General features: G+C 52.8%; 6 protein-coding genes across 6 annotated transcripts; 3 read left to right on the top strand and 3 right to left on the bottom strand.

Moving 5' to 3' along the window:
• Positions 1–122: 122 nt before the first annotated feature.
• DACRYDRAFT_81744 (uncharacterized protein) lies at positions 123–1,104 on the top strand (the record flags this gene model as incomplete). Its single annotated transcript, XM_040776526.1, has 2 exons — positions 123–496; positions 559–1,104. 2 exons carry the CDS (start codon positions 123–125, stop codon positions 1,079–1,081), a joined length of 897 nt encoding a protein of 298 aa, XP_040626975.1. The 3' UTR covers positions 1,082–1,104.
• A 232-nt stretch (positions 1,105–1,336) lies between these two features.
• DACRYDRAFT_117665 (uncharacterized protein) lies at positions 1,337–3,299 on the bottom strand (the record flags this gene model as incomplete). Its single annotated transcript, XM_040770429.1, has 8 exons — positions 1,337–1,494; positions 1,551–1,960; positions 2,007–2,045; positions 2,096–2,113; positions 2,167–2,248; positions 2,297–2,394; positions 2,441–2,609; positions 2,656–3,299. 8 exons carry the CDS (start codon positions 3,297–3,299, stop codon positions 1,419–1,421), a joined length of 1,536 nt encoding a protein of 511 aa, XP_040626974.1. The 3' UTR covers positions 1,337–1,418.
• A 322-nt stretch (positions 3,300–3,621) lies between these two features.
• On the top strand, positions 3,622–4,231 carry DACRYDRAFT_23590 (uncharacterized protein). Its single transcript, XM_040773298.1, has 2 exons — positions 3,622–4,032; positions 4,092–4,231. Exon 1 carries the CDS (start codon positions 3,699–3,701, stop codon positions 3,918–3,920), a length of 222 nt encoding a protein of 73 aa, XP_040626973.1. The 5' UTR covers positions 3,622–3,698; the 3' UTR covers positions 3,921–4,032; positions 4,092–4,231.
• A 499-nt stretch (positions 4,232–4,730) lies between these two features.
• On the bottom strand, positions 4,731–4,999 carry DACRYDRAFT_54873 (uncharacterized protein; the record flags this gene model as incomplete). The annotated part of the gene is made up of 3 exons (XM_040775290.1): positions 4,731–4,753; positions 4,806–4,840; positions 4,896–4,999. Coding segments are annotated over 3 exons (162 nt in total), but the record flags the coding sequence as incomplete, so codon positions are not given.
• A 3,893-nt stretch (positions 5,000–8,892) lies between these two features.
• Positions 8,893–11,014, top strand: DACRYDRAFT_55227 (RNI-like protein; the record flags this gene model as incomplete). The annotated part of the gene is made up of 2 exons (XM_040775309.1): positions 8,893–9,234; positions 9,296–11,014. 2 exons carry the CDS (start codon positions 8,893–8,895, stop codon positions 11,012–11,014), a joined length of 2,061 nt encoding a protein of 686 aa, XP_040626971.1.
• Positions 11,015–11,273: 259 nt separating this feature from the next.
• Positions 11,274–12,266, bottom strand: DACRYDRAFT_23587 (uncharacterized protein). Its single transcript, XM_040773297.1, has 4 exons — positions 12,092–12,266; positions 11,986–12,041; positions 11,479–11,938; positions 11,274–11,432 (listed from the first exon to the last, which is right to left on the bottom strand). The coding sequence occupies exons 1-4, from the start codon at positions 12,204–12,206 to the stop codon at positions 11,362–11,364; spliced, it is 702 nt and encodes a 233-aa protein (XP_040626970.1). The 5' UTR covers positions 12,207–12,266; the 3' UTR covers positions 11,274–11,361.
• Between the last annotated feature and the right edge of the window lie 52 nt (positions 12,267–12,318).

The raw sequence follows: 12,318 nt of genomic DNA, 5'->3' as shown, positions 1-12,318 counted from the left end.
ATCCGACATTACCCGATTTAGAAGAGGCACATTTCTCGAGTGGTCCCTGAAAGCGCTCGTGTGCAAACAGCTCCTCGAACTCCAGTAACTCTCCTTCACCATCCCTCATACATTCAGAGAATATGCCACGGCGGGACGCTCAGGTTCACAAGACGATCTCCCGTCTCCTTCGCGGTTCAAACAAGCCTCCTCCAATATGGTACGGCGCCATGCTAGCCTATCCGCCCACATCCCCACCGCCGCTCAAACTACAGAACCAAAAACGACGTGCCTTCGACCTTTCACCGAACGTCACCCCTAGTCAGCTTCTCGACAAGCGACCGGTGAACATCGTCTATCCCGAAGATCGCCTGAGACAGCAGTTCTTCAAGGACCACCCTTATGAAGCATTCAGGGCGAAGAACCTCGTGGAAAGCAGGGAGGTGGGTGAGGAGGCGATCAACGGGCCCGAATGGCAGAGGCTTGTGCAGAGGGGGAGGAACCCTACACCAGAGGAGTGCGTCTCTAACCTCACCATGATGTGACAGAACCAGACTGACGCTGGCGGCCTGCCCACAGCTGCATTCAATACTCGCTTAACCTGCATCAAACCATGCATATGCCACTCTCTGACGCGTATCGCTCAGCCGTACATCAATATCGTGCCCTGCGTGCTGAACACGCCATAATGCGTTCCTTTGCATGCGCCGAGGCAGACGCGTACGGTGCTGAATTTAGTTCGTACGAGTTCGATCGCTTACATCGAATGGAAGAGGCCGAACTTGAGAAATGGCGTCTAGCACAGCAGGGCGAGAAGGAAAGGCTGGCAAGAAACAAGAAGTGGACTGCCACCCCTAACATTCCGCCCGCGGAGTGGAGCGCGGGAGACATATACATGCAGCGCCTGAGGCAAGGAGGAGGGCCCAGGCTCAGAAGCGAAATCGTGTACCCGGAGTCGGGCATCAACTCAGCAGAGACGACTCAAACACAGGTTGTGGATACGTTTTTGGCTGATGGGAGCAGGCTGAGGACGGAGGATGACGAGGATATATTGTATGATCGGCGTGGGCATCGGAACGACATACATGCACCAACGTTCTGAGACGTGGTGAGATTTAGAATTACTGGGCTTCGTTTAGTCTTAATCCGGAACTCGTTCGCCATCGACTCGGTTGATGTTTGCCAGGGTAGCCAGGATGTATCCAGATAGCATTATTTTGCCGAAATGTTTTATCGCTCGTCGAGAACGCGTGTCTGTTTCACTTCGGTTGTTGACTGTCATTTCCAGACAGGCGCCGTGTCATGTTCCAACGATTAGACGCTGGCACAGGAAAAAACCAGAGAGATGGTCATTTTGGGGTTGCATGGTACTAGACATCTTAGAAGGTGCATATTCGTGAAAGTCTATCGTGACGGTCCTTTTGAGGACACGTACACATTTACTGTGACCGCGTTCTGCGCTGGTACACAAGATAGTGGAAAGAAGAGGGTTGGTACCTGTGCACGCTGGGTGTCCTGGTGAAGAATATTGGGAAGGCCTGCCGAGCAACATCTGACAGAGTAATACGCACACTTTCAAGAGCCCTACCAGATCGTCCACGTCCTGTGAGAACAAATCGTGCTTCTCCTGGGCTGTCATGCGCGGAGCCGAACTACTCGAGTCTGGCTGTGTACGCGCAACAATCGGCAGCAACGTATCACGCACGGCCTCTTCGGCTAGGAAAAGTGTCTTTCGCCAGCGCCAGTCGAGCTTCGGGTCCGTATTCACGATCGAGATCATGTTCCGTATCAGGGGGTGCATATGCTCGATGTTACTCAACGGCGCTTCGACGAGTCGTTGAAAGTGCCGAGGCGCTTCAATTGCCTGCTGGAAACCACGCTCATTCAGCATGAACTGGACATGTTCCTCATAGCTCATCTTGAAGGTAGCCATATTTGCATTGTACCGGGTACCGAGGAATGTCCAGCCATCGTCCAGAATCTGAACGGGCGTCAAAGGGCATAAACATACACGTCAGAAAATATACCTCAAGTATCCCATTTTCTGATATAAGATTGCAAAGTTTCTAAATATGGTCACGGTCTTCTCAGCATGACAGGAGCGGAAGGAACCCACCATGAGTACACTCGGCCACTACAGAGATTTTGTCTCAGAGGCGCACACAAAGAGTCAACATGAGTACCCACCGCTTTGTCCGGAATGGCGAGGCGCATGTTTGCGAGACGGACATAGTCAAATTCACCGCGGTGGAAAGGAAGCACAGAATCACTTTTAGCAATAAGCGCCAACGCATGATTTCAAAACATGAGAACCAACAGCAGATTGCCCTGCCTGAACGATATTCGCTTCAACTGCTCAACGGTCATTTCGACGAGCGGCAAATCGAATGCATCAAATCCAACAAATCTGGTATCCTGAGCACACTCAGAGCGGATGTCAGTCTCAAGAGATGAAACGCACCGGCCAAGAAGCCGCTGCGTCGCGAAGCCAATAGCCGTAGCCGCTGCCAATATCTAGAGCATTTCGCGGACCTTTGTTGCGGCGATATTCCAAGAAAGAGGGGCCTCGATAATGACGCTTCACATAAGGAGGCTTTGTGTAATATGCGGCGCAATACATGTATTTTTCTCTGCGAAGGAGTTAGCAAGCTTTCTATTTGACTTGGACTGACATACACTCTGCGCGCTTCTTCATCGAACGGGTTCAAAGGATAAGGAATGCAGGTTAGGAGCTGCATTTCTCGATCATTACGTGACCCAGACAGGCGGGACGCAGGAGCATTTCCAAGGCGTTCCGTCTCCGAGTCAGACAGGCAAGGTGGATGTACCGTCTTGCGCTTCGGTATGGGGAGTAGGGGAAGTGGGGGTAGCGCTGCACGACTGTCGGCCCGACCCCCCGAGGGATTTGGGGTAGACGCTCTAGGATTTTCGGTGGTCCGAGTGCGGCGATGCGAGCGTGCTGCAGTACCATCCGTGTTGTATCCACCGTCTGCATCGGGGGTAGCCCGGCGTGGTCGAAACATGAAAGATGCTGGTTGTTGGTTGCTCTTCACGGCCGGAGGAAGCGGTGGAACAGGTGGACGCTCGGCAGCTCCGTTGGATTTTTGCTGGGACGGCGATCGTTGTGGTGAGGAAGATTTGCGAAGCGCCGATGACTCAACGTCGGTAAGATAGCCTTCGTCCAAAGATGACTGCTTTCCTCGAACGGATGTGGCGCGGGACGCTTGGTGTGGGACGTCTGGCTCTTTGCCTCTGGAGGTGAGAGATACAAGCCTGGGTCGCCACCCACGTGATTGAATAGGAGGTTGTTGAGAGGACATCGGTTGTTGGAGGACCATGAGAGCGCGCGGAGGCAGTCCTCTTTATACGCTAGAGTACAGAGCGCATGGACGACACGTTACCCCCCGCAAGGCTGAAATCGTAACGCGGAGTGAGAATGGACCGGAACTCGCCGTGATTAAAGATGTCCCGTTTGAAAGCAAGGCACGCTGCACGACACGTTGCTATCCGCGCGGGGTTAAAGGTACGAAAGGCTGTCCGAACGCCGACCGAGGCCCGTGAACGCGGAGGACCGATAGATCAGGAAGGGATTCGCCGCAAGAAGTAAATCCGTCATTGTATGGGATGTCGAAGCTGGTTGGGGTCGAATTCAGCTCTGACTCGGGCGTTCGAGTTAACAGAAGCGATAATCCTCGGCTTGAGGCGTGGGGCCCTGGACAATGGAGTCGACCTGGCTTCCACACAGCATTCAAGTCTTTCCTGAGACGATTGATTGGATACTCGTCACGTTTAATGCAGCCGATACAGAGGAGATTATCGACATAAGATCGCAGGAATCACCCGTCTTGATTTTACGTCTCGGCCGGTCCATCAATTCACGGGCCTGTTCGCTGGCACGCGTCGATCGTACATGTATTCAAGGATGGTGTTATTCTTCATGATACGCGTGGAAGGACCCAATATGACCAAGTGAAGGTGAGAAAATTTGTCCATCGATTGCGCCCGAGTCGACCGGCGTATACACTCGGGAGAGCCTGCGTTCGCAAGTTTCCACTGTACTCAATGCGGATCAACCAACAGGAACACATCGCGAGCGTGCGAAAAAGGCCCACCAGGATTCCGGATGCGGCCAGGGCTTATCAAAAGGCGAACGCTGTCTGGTACCAGCAAAAGGAGATACCCGACCACTAGAACAAAGCTTGCAATTGTGGCAAAATTGTTGAAATGTGCTGGCGTACACGCGTCTGACACGCTGTAGACATGCACCAGTTTCTCGGCTGACAGTGCCCTGGCAGGTACGGCACCGCGGAATTTTCTATGAGGAAGCTGCAGAAGCCATCCAAGATAGAACTGAATAGATCACAGAAGCGTGCGCAAGTCAATTATCGACGATGACGATGGAAGTCTGAAGGTTGTTTATGATGGGGAGAAGACGCGTACGCGTCCCGAGAACCGTTGTTCCCTGACCAAAACGGGCCCTTTCGCAGCTGTTCACTCGGAATCGCCAGCACAAAGGTATGACTGAGCACATTCAGCGGAGTAGGATTATATCACGAAAAAGGCGGCAGTGGGCATAATACATGATTAGACGCACAACCCCGAAACAAAGCAACGGTCGGCTACCCCTGGCCTAGCCAGATCAGCGGACTGGTTATGTGAAACTAGAGTAACAGGCGCAGCATACAGGGAGGCAGACACAGGTAAAACGAAAAAGAAACAGGGACCACAGATGGGATACGCAGATCGCGCGTTCATTTGTTCTTCGGGTTCTCCTCTGCAAAAGCATTGTGAGCCTAGCCGCGATCGACGAGTAAAAAGACCATTACTGGACGTAGCCCAAGCAGACGCAGCCATCTTGAACCTGATTGGGTAAATGTCAGACGACTATGTAAAACAACAACTGAAAGTGCGCGAACCTTTCCTTGTGCGGCATATCGGGGTTCTTCTCCTTCAGCTTAGCGAGCTCATTCTTCATGAAGACATTGTACGGGGAAGACTTCTTCTTCGCACCGCCCGCGGCTAATTATCGTGTATGTGGTGTGTACACAATCAATGTGGGCGATGTTGGGAAGAGTCGAGGTGAGGGGGTGTACGCGACGAGGAGGAAAACAGAGTCACGTGGTCAGCGCAATGAAAATAGGGGCCCTGGCTATATGCGCCATAGAGGGACGTACCCTTCTTCTCGGTCTTCTCGGTCTTGGAAGCGGCAGCCTTAGGCATAGTTGGCGTATTAAGTAAGGGTGCGGAGAAAGGGTTGGGCAAGGTGGTTTACTAGTTTAGAGACGTGGGAGAGGGAAGTGGTGGTAAGTGGGTAAGGGGGGGAAACGGCAGATGGGCCCTATAGACGGTGCTATATAGTGGGGGGAGGAGGCATAAGCACACAGACCGCGTCTCCGCGTCCTGCTTTGCCTCCCTTGCCCTAGGCTTGCCCTAGGGGCTGCTCCTCGCGCCTGCCCCTTCTGATTCCATAAGACTGCCCCACTCCCATTCCCCTCCCTTTTCCCTCCCTCCCCCGTCGGCCTTGCTACCCTCGGGTTAACGCCCATCTGTAGGTCCTCCCCCCTACCAACTATTGCAATAATCGTTACGCTCATACGCTCCTCTCACGTCTATTGAAAGGTCCGTGACCTATTAGGTTCCGTCCCATGTCTCATATGACAGTATGTTTTGCTCACAAGCCACATCACGTGACCTTCAGGCACTGATAGTGGCATCATAGGACCAGTGAGCATTGGGCGGCCGGATGATCCCGCCAATCACAAAGTCACGTTTTAAACCCCGTTTGCTCTCGTGATACCTGTTCAAACATGGGTTCTTGATATGACGTGAAATGATGCTCTCCTTCCTATGGTGCGAATAAGCAAATTCTCTTGCTCGTGAGGTGCGAAATGAAACGTTCCTTGCTTCCATTAGTTGAGACTCCGCGACATTTTCTTCCAATCAAGCTTACTGAACTGTCGCGCCCCACGACCAAAGGGAGCAAAGCATATCCTTATCGATCGATATCCGAGACGATCGGCGCATTTACGGAACATCACTTTCCCACCACTCAGTAAATCCTGCATACCAAAAAAAGTGTTCCAAATGTCTCTTACTTGCTTTCTGAACTGACTGGAAGGATCCTGTGTGAATTTCGAATGACAAGGCGGAAGCATTCCCAAGATTGTACGTTCTTGGCTCATCTTACGACGACGCACACTTCGTCTTATATTTTTTCATGGACTTCTTGTCCCAATAGATACGGTCCGCCCAGGGGTTCGTACAGCTCACTGCCCTCTCTAGGAAAGATGTTTTGTTACCAAGTCAACGCCCCGGCCATGGTCCCCGAACACCGCATTTTCAGGGTCAGATAGCTTCCGGATACTGGTGCTCCGCATTCAGTCAGGTGAACGGTCACGCTCCCATTTGTTCTTTCCCTTTGTTGATTTCGCACGGGGTCACGACCCCGGTTACTCGGCTCTTCCTAGCCAGAAGAGGATGGTTGGAGCGGAACACAAAGCTTGACAGCGGTTTGTATATGCGCAACCACACCTTTCAGGCATGATGCGAGTCACCACCTTATGTTTCTGAACGTCTCCCACTTATCCCAGAATCCTGATTCACATGCCTGGACAACCTCGTCATGGACCAGCTACTTCGCGAGAAATCTCCTGTCAGAGGGCACGCCCAAACTACACCGCGCATTTTGCCGGACTGAACATGTTCTGCTGTCATCACAAGTCCTTTGCTGTTCTGCCGACCCATTAGTACAAACATGCGAATTCTGTGATGGCATGGAACGGAAGGTGGCCGCATGTCCAACGACATCCAACTCATCAAAAAGATTATTATGTATGCGCCCATGACTTGCTCGTTTGATAGTACATCATGTCCGAACAGAGGGGTCATGACGGTGAGTAGGCGCCCGCCGTGGAAATGCATCGACTCTAATACTCTTCTTCGGGCATATGTCATATCGTGATGTGAACTTATTAGCGATTTCTGATGATTGGTACAGCATGCGCGATACCACGACGAGGAAGACATTGGTCGCTTCAAACTTCTTCCGTCAAAGCCTATAGGAAATCGGGGCGCATAACATGTTCGTTCTTCCAAGGTAGCCACATTTCAGACCTGCTTTCCTTATGTCTATATGTCCACTTGGCAAAGATTAGCGGTGGAGGAGATTAACCGGATGGTCGGGGCCGGTGCAAAGTACTAGTTAGCGTGCCAGATGTAATGAACCGGATTAGGTGGTTGCCTCCGAGGCGCGTCATGAGCCCGAGTCTGACCCATGTCCGGAACGGGCGGTAACGGGGTCGCAACCGCCAGTAGTACCGAGGCTGGCGGCCCCCCTCCCTGCCCCTCTCTTGTGGGCGCTCGTGTGCTATCCTTATACCATTACTGTTAACTTGCTCGCTGTCTCCAATCAGCTATTAGACAGCGAGCGTTGTACGATTATCAAACATTCAAGGAATAGGCTCGACGATGACGGAGGGTGCCCGTGATTGCCCCCATCTGCCAGCCGCTGAGACTCTCCCACACTCAAGGTGGAGCAAAACCCCAAACGTTAATCAAGTAGGGCTGCTTTCATCCTCCATACACCCGGAAGACAGACACGAGCTGTGCTCGACCTGGTCGACTGAAGCTGAGCTTGCACCTACCAGTAGTGCACTCGCTATCGCAATGCAGGCCCTATCTATGCAAGTGGAGGCAGAAAGGGGCGATGAAGTGGAAGACGATGAGCTGGACCTTGTAAAGGGGAAGGGGAAGGAGCGGGCAATCTCCCTCAATGAAGATGACGAGCAGAGTGAAGCTGTCAAAGGCCCCGTGCAGCTCGTCGACTCCCCGGTGCCTTCGCTGTGCAGGCCTGCCGCTATCCCCATCTCTTCTGCTCGGAACATGCCAGCCTCCTTTTCGACCTCCTATCCTCGTCCGTATTCGATTTCGTACTCTTTCGCCTCTGGGTCATCATCTTCACCTCGTACGCCGGCGAGCTTCAATTTCTCCCCACTCCAGGCCGGCATGTATGCTGCTCGGCATTACTACGAGAACGACGGAGATGGAGGCTCCTTGGTTACCCCAGCCACCAGTTATGCGAGCTACGACAGCAGATGCGAAGCCTTTGAGTCCCGTTTCGACGACCTCAATGTATGCGCACGAGACAGCGCGCACGCGATGCTTGTCTCTGCCACGGAGTCATCAGCAACTGCATCGACTTCCCTCGACACTTCGACCACTTCGACAATTCAATCTCAGAATGTGCCGCTTCTTGTACCATATTCTGCATTATCGGAGGGAGCTGCACCGATTTGTAACATTTCCACCATTGTAGACCACACGCACACCGACAACAGTGACAACACCGACCGCAACAACATCAACGACAACACTGACAACACTCGTACCACTATCAGTACCACCTCGAGCGCGGACGCTCTTCAGAACATAGAGAACATGCCTCGCCGACTGTCAGGGGACATCCAGCTATCTGCTTCCCTGGTTCATCATGCCTCCTTACCCCTGTTGATTCCCCTGCCTCCCTCGCCTGCTTCGGGGCGGGCCGACCTCCGCAATACTCACTCTGGCACTGTATCTCCCAGGGGTCCCTCCAGCACGCCAACTTCTCGACCGCGTTCCCTGTCCTCTATATCTTATGCTCTTTCAGTGTCCTCAACCGCCTCGACCTCCAGCAAGTCTAGCTTGAGCAAGATGAAGAGCAAGCTCGCGAATGGGAAGCTCGGTCTGAAGGGCCTGTTGAAGAGGAAGAGCATTATATCGGCGTCGAAACCGATAACGTCCACGTCCAACTCGACGCCGAGCAGCATGTCAAGCCTGCAGTTGGGCAACGTCGCTGTTTCGACTATACCTACCACCTCTTCTGAGCCCATGACAAAACCGTCGGACATTCTCTCTCGTAAGCCTAAGGGCAAGATGCGCGCCCTCTCCTCGCCGCTCCCCTACCTGATCACCTCTTCGCCTCCCCTCATGCCGGCCTTGACCGTCGAGCCTGCTGCGCTTGATGTGCTGCCCCTCCTTGGAGACTCTGACGATGTCAAAAATGCTGTTGTAACCGAGCCAGAGATTCTTCCCAATCGATTTGAGGAGATGTTACCACGCGAGTTGCAACTTCAATGCATTAAGGCTCTTATTCTCATCTGCGATGAGGATCACGTCCGCGACATCAGAGACGGCCGATGGACCGTCTTTCGTGCCTGCCAAGAACGGTGGGTTGGCTCTGTGAAGGGGTACAGGGAGATCATAAAGCTCTCTCGGGTAAGTTCAACTTCAGCCTCGCAGCCGCCCTTGTCTATGTCTAACTGAATGTTGTTCAAAGGTATCACATGCGTGGCGTTCCCTTGCATTTGACGGTCAACTGTGGTCAGCACTCGATCTTGCACCTTACTCTCACATCACGAAGGCCGGCGCTTACAGTCTTATTTCGGCCGCCTCACCGTTCATTAAACACGCATCAATATTGGGCTTACCCCGCCTTTTCCCCATTCTTGCTAGAAGCCTGACTGCACCATACGCCCCCGGAACCCAGCTTCGTTCTCTGAATTTGCGCGGCTGTCGTCACATCAAGACCGGTCCACTCCACCTCCTTATATCGACATCTCCCATGCTCGAGAGCGTGAACTTCTGTGCTTCGGCTGCAGTTACCAACTTCACGACGACCCTGCTGGCTGCACATTGCCCGGAACTCAAGGTCGTTAACGTGAACCGTTGTCCGTATCTCAGCGGCTCCGGCATAATTGCACTCGGGTCTACTGCGGCTGGTCCGTTGGTAGGGTGCAAGCCGCCGAGGCGTTCAAAGATTCGAGAACTGCGCATTGCAGGGCTCAGATACGCTAATGTGGATGTCCTAAGGTCTGTTGGCGAACACATGCCCGATCTGGAGGTCCTCGATATGAGCGGCAGCAGGCTCCTCGGGGACAGCGCCATAGAGGCGCTGGTTACCTGCACAAAGGACAGCGACTGTTCCAAAGTGGCATTGACATCTCGAGAAGCCGGACACGACCCAGCAGAGATGGCGATTCATTATCGCCGTCTGACGAAGCTCCGCCATTTGAACCTGTCCAGCTGTCCGGAGATCACCGATCGCGCATGCTCCCATCTTGCCCACGCTGTGCCGAACCTTGAATTCCTGGAGCTGGCCGATCTAGGCGGCGCGATGAAGGACGATGGCCTCGTCCATCTGCTCGAGACTGCGCCGCATATACGTAAACTCGACCTGGACGATGCCATGGACATCACCGATAGCGTGCTGGACGCCCTTACTCCACCACCACCGGATGGTCATTCGTCACGTTCCAGTCTTCAACCAACACCAGGGGAGAAGCTCGAGCACATCATACTTTCTTACGCCACCAACCTTACTAATGAAGGTGTTCTCCGTTTCATTCGTGGTTGCCCCAAGCTTCGCATTCTGGAGGTCGATAATACCCGTGTATCCGATAGCGTGCTTCGCGAGTTCGTTCGCATAGTGCGCAAGCGGAAGACTGCTGGCGCGGAGATGGTCGCTGTCGATTGTCGCAGTGTTGGGAAGGCAGTGGTATCCGAGCTTGCACAGCAAACTCGACCTCGACGAGGTTGGAAGGCGTGGGAAGCTCAGGCGATGAATTACGACGACGGTTCCCCTCATAATGAAGCACCCGGCCCGGGGCCAAGTTTGACTCCTGCCCAAGACGAATGTGATGAGACAAAGGTTGTCTTGAAGAGCTTCTGGAGTTGGCAAGCAGTTGATACTGCAGCTGCTCTCCGTGAACGTAGAAAGCGGATCGCTGGCAACCGCAGATATACGGAAGGCGACCTGCAACTTGCTCATATTGCTGGTCGTGGGAGACCTAATCCTGACCTTGTCCGACAAGAACGACTGGAGGGTGATGGCGCAGACGGATCCCCTACACAAACGGGCGAAAGCAGACGCCGAAGCAGATGGGTCATTCGTTGGAGCGGAGGCCGCGGCGGTACAGGCGGCAGCATGTACGTTGGAACAGAACCTGCTGTTACAGCAGACAACATCGGCGACGAGCGCAGTTGTGTGATTATGTGATTCTACCCACACGTGTATGTGACTTTATCTTGGACCAGGCTTGTGACACTATTGTATCATCTTACCACTCACTTCTCATCGTTTCTTTTCACCTTCGATCTCTGTGATTAACATGCAATTGGGAGGAGTGGATGTCTTGCTTTTTGGATGGGAGGGTTGGATAGCTGGTCGGAATGGAGGCTCGATGTACCATTAGATAGCTCCAGAGAGGAAGCATGTGAAGTAAACAAAGTGAAATTGAAATGTCGTCTATTATGTGTGCGTTCGTAATGATGGTACATTTGCGGATATAGGTATAACTGTTGTGACGGTTCCCAGAACCAATCCTTGCTACATTGTCCAGAGCCTCAGTCTTGTCGCTTCTTCTTCTTCTTCTTCTTTGGCGGCTGATCCGAAGATGGCATTCCAACATCATATCCTATGAACAGCTCAGAATTGCCCAAACTCCAATACTGAAAGCTCACCAGCCAACGGATCCTGCCTTCCTCTTTTAACCTTGATTTTTCCCTCACTCGGCTCGCCCCTCACTGGCATAGACTTATGAGACCTTCCCGGAAATTCTTTGACTTCCCCTTCATTTTCATCGTTGCCCTTTGCATCGTCATTGAACATCTCCAGGTCGCTCTCCTCTCCGTCCTCTGACCCTTGCCCAACCTGGTCTAGCTTCTTCGACTCCTTTGATGCCCACTTCAACATGGTCGTCTTTCCCGCATTTGTGAATACATTCGGATTGACAACATCCATTGCCTCATACGGTTCGTTCGTAGTCTTTGCCTCCTCGTCGGCGTCTTGCAGTTTTCGAGCAGCAGAGAGCGCGTGGTTGATGAAGCGGGCAGCGGCATCCTTATCGACGGCGAGCTTACGTTGTTCTGCGGGTTGATTCTCTGCATCTTGGATTTTCTTGAAGTAAGCCTTGAGGCGGGTCTGACAGAAGAAATTAGCGCAGGATACCTGATCTGACGGAGACGTACTAGCTCCTGAACAACGGGGTGCCCGTTGGCATCAACGCCCTTGATTTTGAGATACACTGTACTTTAATGAACTCTGCAGGAGATTCTCGAAAAGGATGAAACGCACTCCAAAGAAGATCGTGAATTGCATAGGCCAAGGAAACCTCCAATTTAGCACTGTGCAGGTTGTCCAGCTGCTGCAAGGTATCCGCCAGCGGCAGCTCGAGCAGGGGAGCGAACATCTCCTCTAGATCTTCTATAGCATCGGAAAAGTCCTCTGCCTTATTGAGAGCACCATCTCCACTCTGTGCTGTCGTTGCGTCCATGTGTAAAGGAGACTGAGAGGTTGGCCAC

The sequence above is a fragment of the Dacryopinax primogenitus genome, assembly GCF_000292625.1.
Source record: "Dacryopinax primogenitus strain DJM-731 SS1 chromosome Unknown DACRYscaffold_14, whole genome shotgun sequence".
In the NCBI taxonomy this organism is placed as follows: Eukaryota; Fungi; Basidiomycota; class Dacrymycetes; order Dacrymycetales; family Dacrymycetaceae; genus Dacryopinax; species Dacryopinax primogenitus.
Note: the sequence above shows the minus strand (reverse complement) of the source record. Positions and strands in the feature narration are given on the sequence as shown.